At 37.8% G+C, this 25,601-nt stretch overlaps 1 protein-coding gene across 4 annotated transcripts in view; it reads right to left on the minus strand.

The window, feature by feature from the left end:
- BABAM2 (BRISC and BRCA1 A complex member 2) overlaps positions 1-25,601 on the minus strand; it is a 443,342-nt gene that overhangs the window by 285,437 nt on the left and 132,304 nt on the right. For all 4 annotated transcript variants that reach the window (XM_082427967.1, XM_082427965.1, XM_082427966.1 and 1 more), the window contains exons 5-6: positions 25,258-25,452; positions 6,387-6,461 (exon numbers count right to left, since the gene is read on the minus strand). In XM_082427967.1, the coding sequence (XP_082284093.1) occupies positions 6,387-6,461; positions 25,258-25,452 (270 nt within the window). The remainder of the gene's footprint in view (positions 1-6,386; positions 6,462-25,257; positions 25,453-25,601) is intronic.

Here is a 25,601-nt window from a genome sequence, read left to right on the forward strand (position 1 = left end):
CTTTTAAGTTTCATTAGGTCCCATTTGTTTATTTTTGTTTTTATTTCCCTTACTCTAGGAGGTGGGTCAAAAAGGTTCTTGCTGTGATTTATGTCATAGAGTGTTGCCTATGTTTTCCCCTAAGAATTTTATAGTGTCTGGCCTTACATTTAGGTCTTTAATCCATTTTGAGCTTATTTTTGTGTATGGTGTTAGGGAGTGTTCTAATTTCATTCTTTTACATGTAGCTGTCCAGTTTTTCCAGCACCACTTATTAAAGAGACTGTCTTTTCTCCATTGTATATTCTTGCCTCTAAAAGGTATCACATTCTGAAGCATCTTTTAATGTGTGGTTTAGAGAAAAAATTTTGTAATTAACAGTCTTTGAATTTATATTCAGTTATCAGGATCAGAGGGCTTTTTGATGTTTGCTACCTTATGCTTGCTGAGAAACAACTATAATCAATACATATCACTCTAACAAGCTTGCTATATTTTAAAAAAGAGAATATTTGGGGGAAGTTATCAGTTTCCTTCCTAGCAAATATGTAAAAATAAATGGACTTTCAAACAATTCCAAATAATAAAGGACAATGCAAGAATTCATCAAAAAAAAAAAATCCAGGGAGATTAATTAGCCTAATTCTCTTCTTCTGGCTGCACAGAATGCAAAATTCTTCCCTGTTCCTAAGGAAAGGTGAGGAGAGTGAGGAATTTTAAAACGGAAAATTTACTAAAACTCAATCTTTGATGACAAGTCACATTTTGTGACTGTCATACACACACATTTTAAACAGTCATGCTATTACCTATTTTCCCCTACTATATGAAGGAATGATAGCACCCCACTCTCACCACTTTTATTCAACATAGTATTGGAAGTCCTAGCCATAGCAATCAGACAAGAAAAAGAAATAAAAGGAATCCAAGTTGGAAAGGAAGAAGTAAAACTGTCACTGTTTGCAGATGACACGATACTATACATAGAAAATCCTAAAGATGCCACCAAAAAACTACTAGAGCTCATCAATAAATTCAGTAAAGTTGCAGGATACAAAATTCATATACAGAAATCTGTTGCATCTCTATACATTAACAAAGAACTATTAGAAAGAGAAATTAAGGAAACAATCCCATTTGCAATCACATCAAAAAAAAAAAAAATAGCTAGGTATAAACTTACCTAAGGAAGTAAAAGACCTGTATTCAGAAAACTATAAGACACTGATGAAAGAAATTGAAGATGACACAACAGATGGAAAAATATAACGTGTTCACAGATTGGAAGAATTAATATTGTTAAAATGAGCACACAACACAAGGCAAGCTACAGATTCAATACAACCCCTATCAAAATATCAATGGCATTTTTTCACTGAAGTAGAAAAAAATAATTCTAAAATTCATATGGAAACACAAAAGACCTCTAATAGCCAAAAGAATTTTGAGAAAGAAGAACAAAGCTGAAGGTATCACATGCCCTGACTTCAGACTATGCCACAAAGTTACAGTAATCAAAACAGTATGGTACTGGCACAAAAACAGATGCATAGATCAATGGAACAGAATAGAGAGCCCATAAATAAACCCACACACCTATGGTCAAATAATCTATGACAAAGGAGGCAAGAATATACAATGGAGAAAAGACCATCTCTTCAATAAGCGGTGCTGGGAAAACTGGACAGCTACACGTAAAAGAATGAAATATGAACATTTTCTCACACCATATACAAAAATAAGCTCAAAGTGGATTAAAGACCTGAATGTAAGTTCTGAAACCATAAAACTCCTAGAAGAAAACATAGGCAGAACACTCTTTTACATAAATCACAGCAATATTTTTTGGATCTGTCTCCTAAGGCAGAGAAAACAAAAGGAAAAATAAACAAACAGGACCTAATTAAACTTAAAAGCTTTTGCACAGCAAAGGAAGTCATTGACAAAATGAAAAGGCAACCTACCAAATGGGAGAAAATATTTGCAAATGATATGACCAATAAGGGGTTACTATCCAAAATATATAAACAGCTCATACAACTCAATATCAAAAAAATAAACAACCCATACAAACAGCTCATACAGCTCAATATCAAGAAAACAAACAACCCAATCAAAAAGTGGGCAGAAGACCTAAATAGACATTTCTCCAAAGAAGACATACAGATGGCCAACAGGCACATGAAAAGATGCTCAATATTGCTAACTATTAGAGAAATAAATCAAAACTGCAATGAGGTATCACCTCACACCAGTCAGAATGGCCATCATCAAAAAGTCTACAAATAATAAACGCTGGAGAGGGTGTGGAGAAAAAGGAACCTGCCTACGCTGTTGGTGGGAATGTAAATTGGTGCAGCCACTATGGAGAACATTATGGAGATTCCTTAAAAAATTAAAAGTAGAGTTACCATATGATTCAGCAATCCCACTGCTGGACATATATCTGGAAAAGATGAAAACCCTAATTTGAAATCACTCAGCCATAAAAAGGAAGGAAATAATGCCATCTGCAGCAACATGGATGGACCTAGAGATTACCATACTAAGTGAAGTAAGTCAGACAAAGACAAATATCATATGATATCACTTATATGTGGAATCTAAAAAAAAAATGATAAAAATGAACTTATTTACAAAAGAGATACAGACTCACAGACATAGAAAACAAACTTATGGTTACCAAAGGGGAATGGGGGGGGGCAGGAATAAACTAGGAGTTCGGGATTAACAGATACACACTACTATACATAAAATAAACAATAAGGACCTATTGTATAGTACAGGAAACTATATTCAGTATCTTGTAATAACCTACAATGGAAAAGAATCTGAAAAAGAATATATGTATGTATAACTGAATCACTTTGCTGTGCATACAATATTGTAAATAAACTATACTTCAATGAAAAATTTTTTTAAAAAATAAAATAATAAATAAACAACCTGATTTAAAAATGGGCAGAAGAACTGAAATAAACATTTTCCAAAAAACAAAACAAAACAAAACATACCTATGGCCAACAGGCACATGAAAACATGTTCAACATCAATAATCATCAGAGAAATGCAAATCAAAACCACAATGAGATATCACCTCACACCTGTCAGAATGGCTATCATCAAAAAGGTCACAAACAACAAATGTTGGCAAAGCTGCAGAGAAAAGGGAACCCTGGTACCCTGTTGGTGGGAATGTAAATTGGTGCAGCCACTGTGGAAAACAGTATGGAGGTGCCTCAAAAAACTAAAAATAGAACTACCACATGATCCAGCAATTCCACTCCTGGGTATTTACCCAAAGAAAACAAAAACACTAATTCAAAAAGATACATGCACCCCCATGTTCGTAGCAGCACTGTTTATAATAGCCAAGATATGGAAGCAACCTAAATGTCCATCAACAGATGAACGGATAAATAAGATGTACTTGTATACAATGGAATATTACTCAGTCATAAAAAAGAATGAAATTTTGCCATTTACAACAACATGGATGGAGCGTATTCTCTTCAGTTGAGAAGTTCAGGGGTGCACACCTGCGCCCAAGTAGGACAGACATGGGAAAGTCAGTCTATGCCTACCTGTAATTTATTTCCTGCTACGTGGACTATGGAAGCAGAGGATTTGTACCACATTTCCCATTTAATTTATACTAGTTTGTGCTGGAGTCCTATCACCCAGAAATAAAGAATCCTAATTAATACAGAAGTATTTTTTTTTTTTACTGACTGAGTTTTTATGTAAATGATTTATCTAACCCTTTGACTTACCACAGCTAAGAATAAAACTCAGACACTAAAGTCAGGACTCATTTTCAGAATAAATTCATTCTATCCCATGTAACAACCATATACGTGGACTTCCGTGGTGGCACAGTGGTTAAGAATCTGCCCGCCAATGCAGGGGACACAGGTTCGAGCCCTGGTCCGGGAAGATCCCACATGCCGTGGAGCAACTAAGCCCATGTGCCACAACTACTGAGCCTGCGCTCTAGAGCCCGCGAGCCACAACTAGTGAGCCCACGTGCCACAACTATTGAAGCCAGCGCATCTAGAGCCCGTGCTCCGCAACAAGAGAAGCCACCGAAACGAGAAGTCGATGCACCACAATGAAGAGCAGTCCCCGCTCATCACAACTAGAGAAAGCCCACACGCAGCAACAAAGACCCAGCGCAGCCAAAAAAAAAAAAGAACCATATATGCTTGGAGTATAGTATAAGGCAAAATCATATCACTGAATACTTAATGGCTTTTTCATTCTAACATCAAAAAATTTCATTAGTGGATAAAACATGTACACTTGGAAATATAAACTTATGAGTGAATGATGGCTTCATCATAGGGTGAAAAAATTTCACTGTAGCAAATTGGTAGGATATGTAGTCAAACTCCATGATATGTCAATATTTAAAAGTTCTACTTTACCTTTCATTTCTTTGAGATGGTGAGGCAAAACTACATTGATGCTGTGAAGAGTATCCTAACCCTAGGAATTTGAGGAATTTACTTTTGGACTTAGACTATCAGACAGCAGGCAGGTAATTAGATTAGGAGCATCCAAATGCAAATAACATGTAGAACAGTTCCTAATGCAAACTTAGTTTTAAGCATATAGCCAAATGTCCCAAGATTATGATACAACAACTTTAGGAACTTAGATCTTAAAACCCTCAACAGGTATTCTGGATTACTTTTGGTATGCAGGTAGGTATTTTTTTGCCCTTGTTTTGTGTTATACAAGAGTTTCTCTTTTTTTATCCTTGTTGGTTTTTTTCCTCTTTGCAGGAACTAAAGATCCAGAAAGACATTAGTGCTGCAAGGTAGGCATTTAATCTATAGTAGAAAAATCACTTCATTGTACTTTGGGAAGGGAAAAATGCTTTCCAATTCTGCCAAATAAGTTCCACCTTTTTCCTATCTGACTGGCAAGGAAAGTGAGGGCAAAACAATATAAAGTTAGAAGTCTTAGACTAGAAAACATGGAAATTTGGTTTTGAAGAGGAAAAAATATATAGATTATGATCCAAGAAGTATGTTTTTTCCTCTGACCTTCAAGAACATGAGCAGAGACAACACTAAGTTCAAACAAACAGGACAACCATTCAAACTGATAAGGCCCAACAGATCAAAATACAGGAACTATAACTGTAAATTATGGATTAAAGTGATTATATGAATAATATACTCTCATATACTACTGAATTTTGTTTTAAATGAGCAGAAATAGAGTTTTAACTGGACATATAGAGGTCAATGAGTCTGTGATTTAAGAGTTTCCAAAGAGACTGCTTGCTATTCTAATAGAGCAAAGTAACTGCTAAAACCAAATTAATTATGCTTGGTAATCACAGGTCACAACTCTTGGATACACAGTGGGAAAACAGTCAACTAGAAACTAAAAATGAAAGTTTAATGAGGCACAAAAATCCCATGTTTTACTTAGGGGAAAAGAAACTAATAAGTCCCTTGGGTAGAATGTTTAAAAAAAAAAAAGTGTTCCCTAATCTTTCCTATGGTCTATAGTTTATATACCAGACTATATTGTATTTCCAGGCATTATCAAGATTAAGATCTAATGTTATTTATGACTACTATAATATGCAGGAACACTTGCACAAGGATTTTGTCTTCTCGCTACACTGTAATAAATACCATTAACCCTCTGAACAACATCAAATTTGGAAGGCAGAAATTTTTCTTACATTAGAGCAAAGCTATATCACCATAGGCTGAAGATGGCTGAGGAGATACCTTAAATTACGACCCAAATCTACATCTATGATAAACTTAGGCCTTTGTCTTAAGGCTTCCTGTGCAGAACTTGCTGGTTCCCTGGTCCATTTAGTTTTTTTTCACACTAACCACAGCCTAGTGTGGATCTGGATTTAGACCCCTTCCCAAAGTAGCTGCTCCCAAGCCACAAGTTGCCTGCATCATATTTTAAAGAATGCCATATACACCGGCCTAACTCAATTCTAGGTCTCTCCAGGACAGTCCAACTTGCAAGGTGCCCGGGATCAACTGCGACATAAATAAAGAAAATGAAACATCCTTTAGCACAGCATAGTTAATATGCAATCCTACTTAAAGACAGAATGCATATTAAGATAATTTCTAAGAGAGCCTTTCATCCCCAAAAGATTATTAACCAAAGGCAGTTTTTTTTCCAATGTTTAATTTGCTTTTACTAATTTTGTCTGATAAGGAAAATCCATTTTGAAATGATTTTTAGGGCCACTATTTTAGCTTTTAGGTAACAGTAACTCCGTGGATCTTCATGTAATATATTTCTTAATAGAATTCATCATCTGAACAAAATGCTGGCAAACCATGCAAATAGTCGGAGTTAAATAATGACTTAAAAAGCTCATCTACATTCTCATACTGATAATCATATACTTTTACCTTGAGCAGGTATGTGGGAATATTGCTGAAATCCACCGGCAACTTCAAAAGGAAACGAGCTGAAAATTCACCAGTCTGCAGGGAACAAAAAGGTTTAATAATAAGATTAAAATAAAAAATAGATTGTGAAGTGACAATTACAGCCAAGGCCACAAGTTCAACCTGTTTGAACTGCAGGTATCTTCAATTTGGGTTTCCTAACATCAAGCAAGAAAAGAAGGTTGAAAAAGTAGGGGAGGATCAAAAAGCACTATTAAATTATTAGTTACTAAAAAGCACAATTAGAATTTTTTAAATCTGCATTTTAAATGTGCAATAGAATTATAATGCAGTAGTTTTACCTTTTTGTTTTTTAAAAGGATGAAAAGAATACATTAATGTGTGATTTTTTTTAATCCAAACAATAGGCACAGACCTGCCCATTCGATTCATCTGACTTTACTAAAGCATTCAGACCACTTCACTAATATTTATAACCCATAAGCTAATGACATAAATCACCATCCTTTATAGTATGTCTGGAAGTAAAAACAAAGGTCAAACTTCGACCCACGCATATAAAGCAGTACATCAGTGGGTACCCCAAATAAGACTCTAATCACTTGACAATCTGTTAATATCATCATCATCAACTAAAATTTTTCAGTAATTCTTTCCATGAACTAGTCTCTATAGGAAAGATATGCAGAGGTTTGGTGATTTAAAACATTAACTAAGCTTAAATAATAGCTTCTATTATTTTCTAAAAGAGAAAACTCATGCAAAAGAAAAAAGTTTCTCTCTCAATTTATGATGATGGGAAATCATAATAATATTTTTTCTTTTTTATGATGGGAAAGGCTAAGGAATCACATTTTTTAAAAAAACTCTGGCATAGTCTAGAGGAGGGGTTTTTCCAACTGGGCTATGCAGACACCTAGGGCTTCTAAGAAACCTCTGCAAAGGCAACAAAGAGGGGTGCTGAGCTGGTGGGGTCCTGGGTCTTCCAGCCTCTCTGGCAGCAAGCCTGCAGTGCAGCTTGGGATTTTGACATCTTGGGTTTCATTATGAAATTCTGTTTGAATAAAGAACTCTGGGGATGATCTAGAGCTACTCTAAAGAGTGGGTCTCCACCTTTTTCATATTATGACCACTAGACAGCTCCCTGAATCTCCACTGTCTACCCCCCCTTAAAAATATGAGCGCCCTAAACTCCCTAGCACATCTTTAAACATAGCAGGCATTTACAAATATTTTTTATGGATGGGCGGATGAACGCACATGAGGAGGCATGCACACCTCTTACAGAAGGTTCCACAAGAGCCACCACTCCTTTCTACAAACACCCAAGCAACTGGCTTCAAGGTCCTGGCCCTAATTTTAAAACTCTGACCTAAAACCTTGAAAATGCAAACAGAAATATAAACCTTAAGCTCAAAAGATTAAAATGGTAACTACGATCTGCATAGTTGTGTGCTGTTTTACTGCTTACAACATCATTTTTTTTTTTAAAGAAATTCACGTTCTTTTATTTATTTATTTATTTATTTATTTATTTATTTATTTATGACTGTGTTGAGTCTTCGTTTCTGTGCGAGGGCTTTCTCTAGTTGCGGCAAGTGGGGACCACTCTTCATCGCAGTGCGCGGGCCTCTCACCATCGCGGCCTCTCTTGTTGCGGAGCACAGGCTCCAGACGCGCAGGCTCAGTAGTTGTGGCTCACGGGCCCAGCTGCTCCGTGGCATGTGGGATCTTCCCAGACCAGGGCTCGAACCCGTGTCCCCTGCATTGGCAGGCAGATTCTCAACCACTGCGCCACCAGGGAAGCCCAACAACATCTTTTAACTTACATCAACCTCTGGCTAAGGACAGAGCACTTCTTCATCACCACAAGCCTAACCCCATGACAGAAAAGGCAGAAAAGAGAGAACCAAATGGACAGACTCAAAGCTGAGGTCCCAGAAGTCACTGTGTCACCAGGAATGCCAACGGTGAGAAACAGCGATACTCCTTAGAGCTGAGCAGCTGTGCTCTTCCTTTGATACTTATTCCTCATTTCAGTAAATGGTAATACCATTCTTTCAGTCTCTCAGACCAGAAACCTCAGAATCATTCTTGACACAGTATGGAACCCCAATCGTGCAGGCTACTTGCAACTCAACACTTGAGAGAATAGTTAAGAGCTACTTAAGGATCTATAAAGAGCTTGTCATTGTGGATGGGAGGAGAAGGTTTGTGAAAGATCCTAATAAAATTCTTACCTTCTGTTATAGTCCAAAATTGCTAGAAAGATGTGGTTTTAGTGTACTGTTAAGCTCCTAGAGGACTAACATATCCTGTGAAGTGTGATTCTTTGGCCCTAAGTACAAGAAGTCATACTTTGAAAGGGTTAAGTATAGGAGCAACAGAGTTATATGGGAACTTATAAGAGGAGCATCTAGCTCAGTAGGAGTTTGGGAAGAAGAAGAGAAAAGTCTTCCTTTAGTGCTGCATACAGTACTATAGAGGGAGGAACACACACAAAAGAATACATGTTCCCAACAATTGTCCCCATTCTTTCTCCTATATTCTCTATTTTTTCCTGTTTACCCACTCACTCCCATCAGCATGCAAACATCATTAAAAAAGGTCTTTCTTGACTTCATATCCCTCTTCAGGTCCCATCTCATTTCTCCGTTCTACTTTACAAAATAATCTCCTGTAAAGAATTAGTCTATATTCGAGGTCTACATTTCCTCTTTTATTATCCTCTCCAGAACCCTCTCCCAGTCAGCCTTTCCTCCACACCTCTCTACAAAAACAGCTCAAGGTCACCAATGACCACACCATTGCCAAATCCAATGGTCATTTCTCAGTCCTCATCTTATTACTGTTCTGTCAGCAGCATTACAACATAGCTGATCACTTTTTTCCTGGAACATTCTTTACTTGACTTCCAGGATCCCAGTCTCTCTTGGCTCTTCTCTGCTTCTCCACTGGCCCTCCCTCTGGTCTCCCCAACCTCTAAACACTGAAGTGTACCAACGCTTAACCCCAAGACCTCTTTTCTTTATCTACACTCCCCCAGGTGAGCTCATCCAGGATCTTGACTTTAAATACCATTTATATGCTGATGATTCCCAACTATTTTATCTCCATCCCAGACCTCTTCCTAATTCGAGTTTCATTATCCAACTACCATGATGAAAACAAAAAATCCTGATTTTGTGCTTTTCCTTTGATATTTATTCCTCATTTCAGTGAATGGCAATTTCATTCTTTCTGTCTCTCAGGCCAAAAACTTCAGCATCATCCTTGATTCCTGTCTTTCTCTTGCTTCCACATTCCAAATGGCAGCAAATCCTACTGACTCCACTGTCAATTTATATCCTCAGTCCAGCCACTTCTCACCACCTCCACAACCACCTGATCTGAGTCATTATTATCTCCAGCCTGGTTGACTGCAACTACCCCTAACTGCTTCTGCCCTCGCTCACTTGCAGTCGATTCCCATCACCACAGGCAGAGAGATCTTTTCAACACACTCATCAGATTATGTCCCTCCTTGGCTCAAGAGTCTCAAACGGTAGGGATTTAGCTCCTTCACAGAGGAGTCTGACAAGGTAACAATTGAGCAAATATGTGAAAAATACACAAAAAATGTGTTTTTTTGAAAACAACAACAAAAGGAGTGAAATGTGAGACTTAAAAAATTAAAACAACTCTTGTACATATAAGGTAATCGGAAAGATAATTACATATTTAGCACTTGGACTCATTTGAACTGCTAGTTATTTTAGTTCATGTACTGCACTGTAGCTCTTTTGCCCTATTTTAGTTTGTACAATGTATTTTTATTCTACTGGCTATTTTAGACCAACATTCTTTTAAAAATGCTCAGACGATCCTTACTTTATCCCTTCTCAAAATGTTGATCCTAGAACTAATATAAATTTATGTTTATTGGCAAAAGACTGATTTATACAGCTAAATTTATAATAAAAGAAATGCTGATCTCAGGACTAATATTAATTTGTGTTTATCAGCAATGGGCTGATTTACACAACTAAATTCAAAATAAAAGAAACTTAAGAGTGTGAAAAGAATTTGGTCTACTGGAAACCATAAAAAGTGCTTTATGATCTCCAACTTTCAAACCTACTATACATTCTTTATTTTGCCTTTGAGAGAATAAAGAAAACTTAGTACTTGTTTCTAACAGCGTTGGAAATGTTGGAGACTAACGTTCTAGAATTCAGTCTTCAGTTCTGCCACTGATTTTCCTTGTGACCTATAAGCTAATCTTTTTTTGTGAAACTGAGTTAAGTGGTGATTTAAAACATGTCTTAATGTAAAATTTGAGCCATAAACATTATATGAGGAGCAAAACACAAGTGAAAAATCCGCCTGGAGTTCTACCTCAGACAGTGACTCTTCCTGTGTTTTTATATTTGAAGTTCCAACAGTTATTCAAGCAATTTACTGCCACTCTGTTGCAACGTCAAAGATTGCTTCCATAGCAATCTTTCCTGTAAGCCGAAAATGAGACATTTAGATGCAGCCAAGTCAACATAATCATTTGCTTTTCTTTTTGTCAATCCTTGGTCAAATCTTCTCTTGGATAGACGTAGAAGATTATCTGACCTATGACTGTTAAAATGTCAGCTGTTCTGCCAACTGCCTTAATGGCAATTTCCCCAGCATTAGCAATAAATATGTGCATCCTTCCTTTTTTCAAGTTATAGTACCTTGGCAAGTAACTTAAACTAACAACATGGAGTTTTGGCAATTTATTAAGTCTAAGCTTTTCTTCTGGTAATAGCAGCTGTGCCATAGTTCTCTTTTCCTTTCAGAAGTGACAGGTAGACATCTTGTGCAGAATGGATTCCAAACCCAGGTTGCTCTGCAAAGGGAAATTTTATTTCTTTTTTTAGAGACTGTTCGCTGTCAACAAACAAGCTGTCATCTGAAATTGACTGCTCTTACTGCTTAGGTAGCTAAAAGCTAAGAAATACTCAACAGTGCCTATAACTTTAGCTGGTGACAGCCTGGTAAGGATGATTCTTTAAATAGACTCTGACAACCAACAGCCTAAATCTGGAGGTTGTTCCTTGTTAAATCCATAATTATCTACCACATGTGAGAAGGAAAGCCAAAGTTAGTCTGATTAGAACATCTCACACTTCACAAAAATATTTTCTAAGATATATCATTTAATTATTCTCAAACCCTGTTCAGCAGATATAACTCATTTATACCTATTTTAGAAATGAGAAAACTGAGGCTTAGTCAAGAAACCTGCCTGCAGTCATTGAGAGAGTAATAAAGAGTCAGAACTCAACCTTAAGACTTAAAATTTATTCATCCATTCATTACTGTACAGAGCCTAAAATCTGCCAGGCCCTATACGAGGCACTGCAAATATAGTAAGTAAAAGAGACAAAATCCCTGCCCTCCTGGAGCTTATGGTCTAGTGAGTGAGTCAGACATTAATCCAAAATAATACTCCTATAAATTACAACCTGTGAAAAATACTATCCATGAAAGGGCAGAGTGCTCTGAGAGCATTTTCAAGAAGACCTGGCCTGTTCAGACTTTGGGGCTCATTACTTGAGGGAACTTTAAAAAGCTGAGTCAAAAGACCATGTGGAAAAATAAACAATCAATACCAGCCATGAGAGGAGGCTAGTTATGCCAGATAACAAAGCATCATATAAACACACAGTAATTACAGCAGCATAGTACTGGTGTTAAATCAACAGACAGACTAATGGAACAGGAAGTAAGTCCAGAAATAAGCCCAAAAAGATTTAGTGCGTGACTGATAGTGTGGGACAAATGGAGCCATAAAGGAATAAATAAAACTTAGATCCATATTTCACATCATATATAAGGAAAAAGTCCAAGTGGATTAAGAATTTCAGTGTAAAAACTGAAACTATAAAGAAGCAAACATCGACGAATGTCTTTATAAAATCTTGCAGCGGAGAATGACTTTCTAATTCAGAAGCCGCAAAGGAAAAGATAGATAAACTTGACTACCTGAACATAAAAATTTTCTGGATGGAAAAAAACACCATCAGCAATGTTAAAAGACAACTGGCAAACTGAGGAAAGTATATTTTCAACTCCATCACAAAGAGCTAATGCTCTTAATGAAAAAGAGATTTAAAACCCAAGAGAATAACAGGAAAGGATAAACAGAAAAGAAATACAAATGACTCTTAAACATATGAAAATATTCTAAACCTCATTCATATCAAAAAATATACAAATTAAAACTAAGTTGAACATCATTTTCCACCAAACAAATTGGCAGAAATCTATCAGCACTTTAAAGATATCACTGTACTGTCTTCTCACCGCCACTGTTTTTGATGAACAGTTAGTGGTGACACAAATAATTTTCACCTACATATAAAGTGTTACTTTCTGTGGTCACTTAAAATTTTCTCTTTATGTTTGGTTTTCAGTATTTTGACTATGATGTGCCTTGTTTTTTCCTTGCATTTGTCTTGGTTGGGGTTTGTTGAGATTCTTGAATCTGTAAATGTATGTCTTCCACCGTATTTGGAAATATCTGGGCATTATTTAATCAAATATTTTCCTGCTTTCTTTCACGCATATTAAACACCTGGATTTTGTCCCATAAGCTCTGCTTTCCCTTCTAAGTATCAACCCCCATCTAGTATCTGCTGCTTTTGATCACTCTCCAGTGCCTTGAGGCACATGGCTTTATATCTGAGGATGGGTTAGTCTAATAGGAGCTACCCAGCCATTATGCAAAGTGGAACCTGACAGAAACCTGCAAATAAGTTTGATTTATGATTGGCACTGCTGTGGAGAAACAACCACTCTCATATATTGCTGCTGGGTTAATAAATTGGTATAAACATTATGAGGGCATTCTGGTGATAAAATTATAAACACACATAATCTTTGATCCAGCAATTCCACTTCTAGTTATTTATCTTACAGACATACTGGAACACATGCAAAGTGACATGTACAAGATTATTTATTCCAGTCTTATTTGTAACAGCGAAAGATTCAAAACAACTTTAATGCCCAACAATAGAATTCAGATTAAATAAATTATGGTTCAATTATTCAGTGTAATAATATACAATTATTTTTTTAAAGGAACGCTTATATGGAAAAAAATCTCTGAGCTATATTAAGTCAAAAGTAAGGTGCAAAACAGAGTATATATGTTACCATTTGCATAAAAGGTATGTACTATATGTTACCATTTGCTTATATGTGCATAAAGAAACTCTGAAAAACTACAATAGGTAAAAGCTGCACCAGTGCTTATTTGGGGTGGGAGAAGCAAAGGAAGGTGGTTTGATTTGGGTGGACACAAGACAATGATGGGAGGGAGACTTTTTACTATATATCTTTTAATACATTTTGATTTTTGAACACTATGAACATATTACCCACTCAAAGAAATTTTAAGGGATTTGAAAAGTAAAATTAAAAGTGTGTATGATGAGATGCTCATAATTCACGCACTCATTCATTTATTCAACAAACATTTATTGAGCACCTAACATGCCAAGTCCCAGGCTGGGTAATGGAGATCTTAAGACCAACAAAATACAGTCTGTTTATCTTGACTAGACAAACAAAATATTACAGTGTGATGCTTGAAGAGAGATATTTACAGGATGTGGAGGTAACTAAGTTAAGACTCTTAGTTTCAGGTGACAGAATTCTAATTCAAACTAACTTGAGCTAATAAAAGAGAATTTATTTAAAAGATATGCGGTATCTCAGGGAATCTAAGATTAAAAAAGCAGCCCACACCTAGAGGAGTGGGATAGGGAGGGTGGGAGGGATATGCAAGAGGGAGGAGATGTGGGGATGTATGTATACATATAGCTGATTCACTTTGTTATACAGCAGAAACTAACACACCAGTGTAAAGCAATTATATTCCAATAAAGATGTTAAAAAAAAAAAAAAGCAGCCCAGTCTCAGTTCAAAGGACTCTAATGCCCCCAGAATTTTCTCTCTCTTATCTCTGCTCTCTCTGTGCTTCGTCTTACTTTCTCTCTATTTACCACTTTCTGATTCTTTTGACTAGATAATATGAGAAAAAAAGGTCCTAGAGTTACATGTTACAGACCAGCTACCCATAACAAGACCAATCTCACTCTCAGAACTAACTCCAAACTCTCAAGCAAGAACTCTGTTTGGCTTAGGTGCCTCCTGATCTAATCAACACTCTTTCCACAGTTTTTACAGTGAAAAAGTTAATGTTACCATAAATTCACTGAAAATAACTGAAAAACTAGGAAACTCTTTGGGGGAGGCAGGGTTGAGTTATATGTACATTTCCCAAAAGTCCTAAAAAAGTATGAGGGGCTTTCTTACAGAACACATCAAACACAAGATTCTTCATCTTTTTCCTTTTACTACATGGAGTAGACTCAGGGCTTCCCTGGTGGCGCAGTGGTTGAGAATCTGCCTGCCAATGCAGGGGACACGGGTTCGAGCCCTGGTCCGGGAAGATCCCACATGCCGCGGAGCAACTGGGCCCGTGAGCCACAACTACTGAGCCTGCGCGTCTGGAGCCTGTGCTCCGCAACAAGAGAGGCCGCGATAGTGAGAGGCCCGCGCACCGCGATGAAGAGTGGCCCCCGCTCGCCGCAACTAGAGAAAGCCCTCGCACAGAAACGAAGACCCAACACAGCCAAAAATAAATAAATAAACAAACAAACAAACAAACCCAAAGTTAAAGAAAAAAAAATTTATAAAAAGTCGACTGAGCCGGCTTTGGAGATACTCGTAGGTTCTCCTCATGCTGAGGAAATTGTGCAAGGGGTGCTCCCAACATCTAAACACCATCGAAAATGGGGCACCCAAGGCTCAGAACAAACAAGTGGCTTCACAATGCAAGTAAGCGGCACCATTCCAGCCCTCCCTCACACGCTGCTGTGCGAGGTGCAGGCAAAGGATTCCCTCTGTGTTTCATAATGTCTCCGTAAAACCAGGTCTTTTCCACTTGACTGGCCCTGCTGCTAAAGGAAACTTGAATTTTCTACTGATGCTTGTATTAAAAAAAAAAAAACAAAGACAGTAATAAAGGTCCTTTTAAAAGTCAGTAAGGGGCTTCCCTGGTGGCGCAGGGGTTGAGAATCTGCCTGCCAATGCAGGGGACACGGGTTCGAGCCCTGGTCCGGGAAGATCCCACATGCCACGGAGCAACTAAGCCCGTGAGCCACAACTACTGGGCCTGCGTGTCTAGAGTCCGTGAGCCACAACTACTGAGCCTGCGCGTCTGGAGCCTGTGCTCCGCAACAAGAGAGGCCGCGATAGTGAGAGGCCCGCGCACCGCGATGAAGAGTGGCCCCCGCTTGCCACAACTAGAGAAAGCCCTCGCACAGAAACGAAGACCCAACACAGCCATAAATAAAATTTTTTTTAAAAATGGAGGCTAATTTAAAAAAAGAAAAAGTCAGTAAGATTGGAAAAGCTATCATGTTTACTTTAAATGTCTGGTGACATAAAGCAATTTAGGTACAAACACACACTACTTTTAGTGAATAAACTAAAAAACTGAGGTATAAACTACTGTGACCAAGATCCTAAGTACTCCTACTGACATACAGGTCAAAATCCAATATAACAAATTCCATTATGCAAACAATAAAATTGTGAGAGGCTGTGTCCTGGGATCATTTATTTTAAATAATGCTCAACTCATAATAGTTCCATGTGGTTAAAAACAAAAACAAACAAACAAATCTGGACAGTTTCAAGAAGTGACTATTATAGATTTGACAACCATGCTACACTCTTTCCAAAGGAGAGCCACAAGTTTATCCTTGCCACAGGTCAAATGCCATCAGAGCATAACTCCCAAGTAGCATAAATTAAAGGGGGATGATGAGAAGCCCCCTGTATCCCCTGCTCCCTGTGGCTGACTGGCGTCACTGAACACCTACTCCATCCTCGTGGCCAGCGGTGAAAAGGCCATCCACTTCCAGACCCTCCAGCTATTCTGATCTCTCTCTGAGCACTCTCGCCCTCCTCTCCCACCATTCTAGACCAGTGCTGCCCAAGAGACAGAGAGATAGAGAGAAGGAATGCAATACACAAATGTGAGCCATATATACATATGCCATTGGAGATTATTTAACATTTTCTAACAGCCACATATAAAAAGATAAAGAGGGACTTCCCTGGTGGTCCAGTGGTAAAGGATCTGCCTTCCAATGCAGCAGCGGCCCGGGCTCGATCCCTGGTCGGGGAAATAAGATCCCAACTAAGCCCGCACGCCACAACTACTGAGCTCACGTGCCACAACTAGAGAGCCTATGTGCTGCAAACTACAGAGCCCACGTACCCTGGAGCCTGCGCGCCACAACTAGAGGAGAGAAAACCCGCGCGCCACGAAGAAAGATCCCGCACGCCTGAATGAAGATCCCGCGTGCCACAACTAAGACCCAACGTAGCCAGAAGTAAAAATTAAATAAATAAACAATAAATAAATCTTTAAAAAAAAATAAAAAGATAAAGAAAAACAGGTGAAATTAATTTTAATAATATGTCCCAATATATCCAGAATATTATCATTTCCACATGTTATCAACATTAAAAAATTATTAACAAGATCATTTTTTGTGCCAATTCTTTGAACTCTGCTGTGTATTTCACACTTGCATACATCTCAATTCAGACCAGCCACATTTCAAGTGCTCAACAGTCACTTATGTACAGTCAGGGGTTCCTGTTTTGGACAGCACAGTTCAAGATATTTTTCCATTGGACAGCACAGTTCAAGATATTTTTCTACTAACATTAATTCCTATGTTAAGTTAGTTACTCCCTGTCACAAATACCTGAAGAGCTACCTGAGCTACCAAATGCTATGAACCTGGAACACTCCTAACAGGAAGGTTGGTAAATGTCACCTGGTTAGTGGGAATGAACATGGGACCCATGCCTCTTGCAGCTAATATGTTTTTTCCTTCTTCCTCCAAATACAATCTGAACTTACTGCCTTTACTTTGTCTTCACCACTTCCCTTGCTGATACCCTGACATCTGTTCCCCCAACCTCAGAACCCCACCAAAACTACTCCTGGAAAGATAAGCAATGCTCTCCTTCTTAAAAAGTAACTCTCCCCTTCCCCTTGTTTTCCATACTTAATCTACACCTTGGTGATATCAGCTTCTACTCGTCCACACATGGTACTTTATGATTAACAGCATTTTCAGAGATAAGACAGGAACAATCACTGAACTACAATTTACTGAGCAACTACTATAATAAGTTACTTCAAATATATACAAAAGAAGGCTAATAATAATAACAATAATACTTTGTATTACACAACTCCACCGTTTGCTTAATTTTGTTTGCTTCGCACACAGGGGATCTAATGTAATCTTTGTGTCAAGGTTGGGGTGACAGAGTAGTTATCTCCAGCAAAGTGACACAGGGAAACGCTTTAGTCAGACACACACAAAAACTAATGACAGGGGCTTCCCTGGTGGTCCAGTGGGTAAGACTCCGCACTCCCAATGCAAGGGGCCCAGGTTCGATCCCTGGTTGGGGAACTAGATCCCGCATGCATGCCGCAACTAAGACCCAGCACAGCCAAAATAAATAAATAAATATTTTAAAAATACAACTAACGACAGAATTAGAATCCAAAGCTCCCACCTCCCAGATCACTTCTCTCTCCAACACATTTCTAGATGGCCTCTGCCCTAGAGGAGCTTACACTCTAAGCACACTGCTCTAAAAGTAATCAAACAACGAGGCCAGAAGAATGAGGAGGCTCTAATGCCTTGGTAGCCAACTTAAGCCAGAATCAATTCCTGTAAGTGCCTCAAGGTTAAGAAGAACAGCCAATCCCAAACAGCCAAGTAGTCTTTCCCAAAAGATGCAACCACATCGGCTCTAGCCAATCAATTTCCTTGTTTTGCATCCAACTCCTCTCTGTAAAAACCTTGCCCGTAACTCTTATCAGTAGAACACTCCTAACCACCTTGCATCAGTGTTTGCTCAAATAAATTCTTAAAAATTTTAATATGTCTCAGTTTATCTTTTAACAGTGCTCATATACTTTCCCTTCAAATGTCATATCACAGCAAGATGGGGTGACAGAAGCATCAAGTCATTAACTCAAACGAGGAGCTATCATGAAATGGCTCCTTTCATATTTTTAAATGTTGCCAGAGTTTAATTTATAAGCCATAAATTTTAAAAATCTTACTGGGATTTGTGGTCAGGTACAACAAAAAACGGTAATTGTTTCACATTCTCCAACATATATCATTATTAAGAAAATACCCACAAAAGGAAAAAATCGGTTGCTAAGAAAATGTTTTACCTCACAGATCACCCACTGGTGATCTTTAATATGTAAAAGATGTGAAAATATGTGGTTTTAGAACATCTCAAAACCTTCGTTTCACGGCAGGAAAGACAAATGCCTTTAATCAAAATATTAGGGATGATAAAATAACTTTGAGTTCTGGGAATTAAAACAAAAGCCAAAGAAAAATTCACAAATTTGCTTACTGCGCTCTGTTACCATTAACAGACTCTGGTTCTTTAGCTATGACAGACACATGCAGGAAATGCTGACAAGGCAGTTGACAGATACAATATAAAGTGAGACCTTAGGTTTTACCCACTGAGAAAACTTATAATGTACCTTTATTTTGATATGTTGTAGCAAAACAGTATATACAATTTTAACACCTATAGCTTACATTGTGACATTCATTGAAATTAAAATTCTAATCTTAATAACTGCTCAAAGAGGTAGCAGGAGGAAGATCTTTGTGGTAATCTGTATCCTGATTGCAGTGGTAGTTATAGGAAATTACTCATGTGATAAAATGGCATACACATACATTGTACCAATGTCAATCTCTTGGTTATGTAAAACATAACCACTGGGGGAAACCAGATGAGGGTATACAAGACCTCTCTGTACTATTTTGCAACTTCTTATGAATCTATAACTATTTAATATATCTTTCAAAATTAAATATTTTAATATACCTTTTAAAAATGATTCTGATCATGCAGGAACATTAGAATTGTTCATTGTGAACAGGTAAGCTTGCATCCCAGTGTATCATCTGTTTTCTCCCAACTAAAAAAAATACTGGTGTTTACTAAAAATTATAAAACCAGCATAGACTAAGAATACAATCTTCAAAACTCTACTTATTAAAGGAGATGGACAAAGCAATAAGAGAGATGACTTCATAAAAAGACCATGGTAAAGAATTAATAAAGAGTTTGTGTTGGTTTTTTGTTTGTTTGTTTGTTTAATGTTTACTTTCAAATGTGCACTTGCTGAAATCCTCTAACTGGAAATTGAGGAGGAAAAAGAAGAGTGTCTGCAGTGGTGTGGAGGGAGCACTGTATTTCAAATTAATATGCTTGTCAGAAGGCTGACAGGAGATCAGAGCCCTCTCCCTCTTTCTACTACATGGTTTTTCCTTTTGCCAGCTGACGGTAAAATGGAAGAGGCATCTCAGGTTTTTCAGAGCCTCTTACTTTTAGAGCAGAAATGTAAGGTTAAGAATGTAAACACATGTTCCAAAAAGAAAAACTCCGTGATGCAAAGGCGAAAACAAAAAGTCACCATCCTCTCAAATGAATACAGGATGTTGTAATCCAAAGGTATTCAATACTTATGCACAGTCTTGGATTCATTACAGAAAATATTTATCAGATGGCCTAGTAGAATCAGGAGAACCAAAATACATGGATTCACATTTAGCCCAGGAAGAACATAGTGACTCTTATAATAATTTTATTTAGGGAATATATTAATTTTCATATTTTATTTCCTATATCAATTTATTTCATATTAAAATGTCCCCTTGCTTCAATATTCCAAAAAGACATAATAGATATGATTTACTAATCAGTAAAACAGTCATATGTATGCCTATAATTCTTGTCCCCCACGTATGCTATGCCTCTAAGTTGTTCTGCAACCATATAACCCCCTGACCTCCTCTTGCTATAGTGCTGTCTATGTCCACCTTCCTTTAGGACCTAGTTAACCAACTGCTGTTCCAATTGACTATTGCATTCTTATTTAAGTGTCTGCGAATCATCCACCTAAAGACCTGAGTGTAATTCTTTCAAAAATCTCCAGAATGTTTTTGCTTTCTACAATCCCTAGGACCTTTCTGCTTCTCCCTAATTTCTCAAAGATAATATCTCTGAAACACAGCAGCCAGTTTCTTCAGTGCCCTGAAACAGTCCCCCCTAGAGCCTCCAGAAGGAACGCAGCCTTGCCGACAATTTGATTTTAGTCCAGGGAGACCCATTTCGGACTTCTGACCACCAGAACTGTAAGATAATAAATTTGTGTTGTTTTAAGCTACCAAGTTTGTGGCAATTTGTTACAGCAGCAATAGGAAACTATTACAGTCCCTGATTCAAAAAATCTCGGCTCAAAACCAAACTGCTTTCTTTCTGCTAGGGTCCTGTGTTTGTCACCCAAATTCTTGGTCTGGATTTGTATTCCATTAGCAAGCTGTCCTTTAACATATTCCTGAACCAGCACGCCATGCTCAAATGTGTTTCACCCTGCAAGACTCATCTTTATGCCCTGTTTCTAGACCAGGAACTAACTCATATGCCTATATTTTTACTTCTAGAGTCTCGGCTCCTACTTCCACTGGGCCCTCCCTAGGGCTGGTCAGCTGCAAGCTTAACCTCTAATTGTCCACCTTGCCTTCTTACAGGATTCTCAGTTTCTTTACTTCCCCTAAGTCCATAATCATTGCCCTAATGCTTACAAATTACTCAATAGTATATCAAAATAAACTGGGGCAAATGTAGCAGTAGTAGGTTTAAAGAATGGAGAATCAATAACATTAAATGAGAAGTTTTAAATATACTATAAATTCAAACTACCTAGCTATTTTAAATGAATTTAAACTTCTACACTCAGAAGAACTATATCTCAAGTATTAGCTGAGCCAATGAACATAATTTTAAAAATCCTTAGATCAGAAATGGTACCATAGGGCTTCCCTGGTGGCGCAGTGGTTGAGAATCTGCCTGCCAATGCAGGGGACACGGGTTCGAGCCCTGGTCTGGGAAGATCCCACATGCCGCGGAGCAACTAGGCCCGTGAGCCACAATTACTGAGCCTGCGCGTCTGGAGCCTGTGCTCCACAACAAGAGAGGCCACGATAGTGAGAGGCCCGCGCACCGCGATGAAGAGCGGCCCCCACTTGCCGCAACTAGAGAAAGCCCTCGCACAGAAACGAAGACCCAACACAGCCATAAATAAATAAATAAATAAATAAATAAAATTTAAAAAAAACAAAGAAATAGTACCATAAAACTGTATATACTTAAATTCAGCCTTAATATTAAAAGGGGGAATTAGGAGGGAAGGAAAATCCTAAAAACTAAAGATCAATTAGTTTGACGGTGATTCCAATCATGTCTTTAAAGGAACCTATCGGCACTAAAGACAACACAGACAGGTTCACCAAGAAGTCATGTCAAGTGAACCTAACACCTCTTTTGAGAGGACAACTAAGTTGATTTTTTAATAAGAAAAATGTTGGGATTAGAGGATACACTAAGTTTAATAAAGTTTTCCTTACTATCCATATGAACGGATTAAAGTTTCAAAACAATAGTGTAAAACCTTGAACTCTGCACTACTGGTAGAAATGTAAAATGGGGCAGCCATTATGGAAAACAGTACAGAGATTCCACAAAAGAAATTAAAAATAGAATTAACAATATGATCCAGCAATCCTACTTTGGGGGATATACTCAAAAGAATTCAAAGCAAGATCTTTGTACATACCCATGTGTAGTCAGCATTATTCACAATAGCCAAGAGGTGAAAGCAATGCAAATGTCCACTGACGGATGAATGGATAAACAAAATGTGGCATATGCATGCAATGCAATGCCAGGCAGTCTTAAAAAGGACAGAAATCCTGTCACATGCTACGACATGGATGAACCTCAAAGACATTATGCTAAGCGAAATAAGCCAATCACAAAAAGACAAATGCTGTTCGATTCCACTTATATGAGGTCTCTAAAGGAGTCAAAAATCATAGAAACAGGAAGTAGAAAGGTAGTTGCCAAGGGCTGGAGGGAAGAGGAATTAGTATTTAAATTGGTAGAGTTTCAGTTTTACAAAATGGAAAAGCTCTGGAGATCTATTGCACAACAATGTGAACATACTTAACACTACTAAACTATATACTTACAAATGGTTGACGATAAATTTCATTTTGTCTTTTACCACAGTAAAATAAGCAAAATAAATTTACAAAATAACAAAAAAACCTTGAACTGAACACAAGATGATTTGTAACAAGGATGAATTTTAGTCCTACTGATTCAAAGGCATTAATCATGTATAAAACCTTGGAAAACATGTCCTTTGAGAAAGAGCTGAAGAACAAAAGGGGAAAGGCATATTTAACCTAAGAAAAGAAAGACTAAGTGAAATCTGAAAGAATTAACACAGAGAAGGGAACGTAAACTTATTCTGTGCTTAAATAAACTAGAGTTTATTAATTAATTCATTCAACAATTGTTTACGGAATGTAAACAATATGGCAGGCACTGTTCTAGGTGTTTACTATATTTCCAGTGAATGGAACAAAGATCTTGGCCTTGGTGGAATTTTACATTCCGCTGGGGAGAGACAAACAAACAATAAACATAATACGTAAGTGTGGTAGGCTCCCAGTGATCTCTGGTATTCACACTCTTATGTAATGCCTCCCCTGCGTGTAGACTGGACTTAACAAGCAGAATACATCAAAATTGATGAGATGTCACTTCTGAGATTAGGTTATGAAGACTGTGACTTCTGTCTTGCTCACATACTCACTCCTGCTTACTCGCTCTGGTGAAGCCAGCTGCCATTTTATGAACTGCCCTGTGGAGAGGCCCTAAGAAGAGGCAAGGAACTGAGGGCAGCCTCCAGCCAACAGGCAGCACTATACTGAGACCCTCAGGTCAACAGCCCACAGGGAATTGAACGGTACCAAGAAATACATGAATGAACTTAGAATGGATCTCTCTCCAGTTGAGCCTTGAGTGACTACAGCCCTGGCCAGTACCTTGAGTGCAGCCTGTGAGAGACCCTCAAACAGAGCGTCTACACAGATTCCTGGCAAACAAAAATTATGATAATAAATGCTATTGCTTTAAGCCACTAAATTCTGGTATGATTATTTTATGTGGCAACACATAACTAATACAATATGTTAATTATATAGTTTGTTAAAAAGAGATGCAAAAAAAAATGTGGAGCAGGGTCAGGGTCGGGGGAGGGTGTACAAGTTACAATTTTAAAAAGAGATGTTGAAAAGACCTGCACGTGAATGTTTGTACAGCATTATTCATAACAGTCAAAACGCAGAAACAACCCAAATGCCCATCAATTGGTGAATGGATATGTGGTATGCCCATCAAATGGACTATTACTTAGCCACAAACAGAAATGAAGTACTGACACACGCTACAACATGGATGAACTGCACACATAACATGTGAGGTAAAAGAATCCAGTCACAAAAGACCACATACTGTATGATTCCACCACAGGTATGCCTCAGTTTATTGTGCTTCGTTTTACTGCCCTTCTCAGATATTGCATTTTTTATAAATTGGAGGTTTGTAAACCTTCTCTGTTGTTAGACGATAGTTGGCATTTTTTAGCAATAAAGTACTTTTTAATTAAGGTATGTACATTGTTTTTTATAGACATAGTGCTATTGCACACTTAATAGACTACAGTGTAGTGTAAACATAACTTTTATATGCATTAGGAAACCAAAAAATTCGTGTAACTCACTTTATTGTGATATTTGCTTATTTGCAGTGGTCTGGAACGAAACCCGCAATACTTCCCAAGTATGCCTGTGCATGAATGTTCAGAAAAGAAAATCTATACAGACAGAAACTAGTTTAGTGGTTGCCTGAGGCTGGGGGTGGGAATAGGATTAACTATAAATGGGCATGAGGGATATTCCTGGGGTGATGGAACCACTCGAAAACTGGATTGATGGTGGTTGCTCAACTTGGCAAATTTATTAAAAACCATTAAACTTTACACTTAAAACAGGTGAATTTATGGTATCAAAATTATACCCAAAAAAAGTTGTTTAAAAAAAATGGGGGTATTAATATAGGCATTGCTGAGAACATAACACATGAGTAAAAACGTTAAGGAGGAAGGATATTAGCCTTGCGAATATCCAGGGGAAATATGCCAGACAATGGGAAAGCTATGCAACGACCCTAGGGCAGGAGCATATCTTGTGTGTCTGCAGCACAGCAAGGGTGCTACAGAGGCTGGAGCTGATGATTTTTAGACAGGAAAGTGGGAGACGAAGAGAGAGAAGGAATGATGGATGGAGGATGGTGGTGACAGGAATCATGTACAGCTTTTTTACACCTCTGGAAAGACTGCGGCTTTTACTATGAAAGAAGAAGAGAGGGATATGAAAGTGCTGGGCAAAGGAGTGATACACTCTGACTTGCATTTTTAAAGGATCATACAATGTAAAGAAATTATAAAAGGATCCATATAAGCTGGCTACCTCCAGAGTTACTGACCCCTCTCATCTGACTGGGATACTATATACTTTCTCATAATTCAGAGTTTTGAAAAGACATTAATGTTTATCTGGTTTCTCAAAGATACCGCCTGGGAAGTTTGTAAAATTTGGAGTCTCACATCTGCAGCCGCAGATATTCAGAAGTCAGGGGCTGCGGATGTGAGACTGAGAAAGTACACGGGCAACCTAAATCATGTTTATCTAAGGAAATGGCCAGGATTTATTATAAATGCATGTCTGAATTCATTATTTTATTCTATTGCAGATAAAGTGACCTTTTTTCTCCCATTCTCAAAAAACCTTACCCAGTTGTTTTTTTTCCCGGCATAAATTTCCATGTTCTCTCCATACTGCGGCTCTTCCAGTAACGTCTGGTATTCAAACATGAGGCGGGAACTCTCACGGAGGCGGCTGCATTGAAATTGGTGATATTGTTGCACAAGTTCCTTCACCACAAGTAAGAGACATTCAGGATTTGATGGATTCCAGGAGGCAAGGTTCTGCAGAAGCCAAAAATAAAAGACCAGAAACAAATGCATTTTCACACAAATCCAGTATCATATTAGCACATCAATATAGAGAAAAAGAATAATGAAAATCTAAGAGAAACAGACTACTCTTTTTTTATTGAAGTATAGTTGATTTACAA

This window comes from Balaenoptera physalus (genome assembly GCF_965194825.1).
Source record: "Balaenoptera physalus genome assembly, chromosome: 15".
NCBI lineage: Eukaryota > Metazoa > Chordata > Mammalia > Artiodactyla > Balaenopteridae > Balaenoptera > Balaenoptera physalus.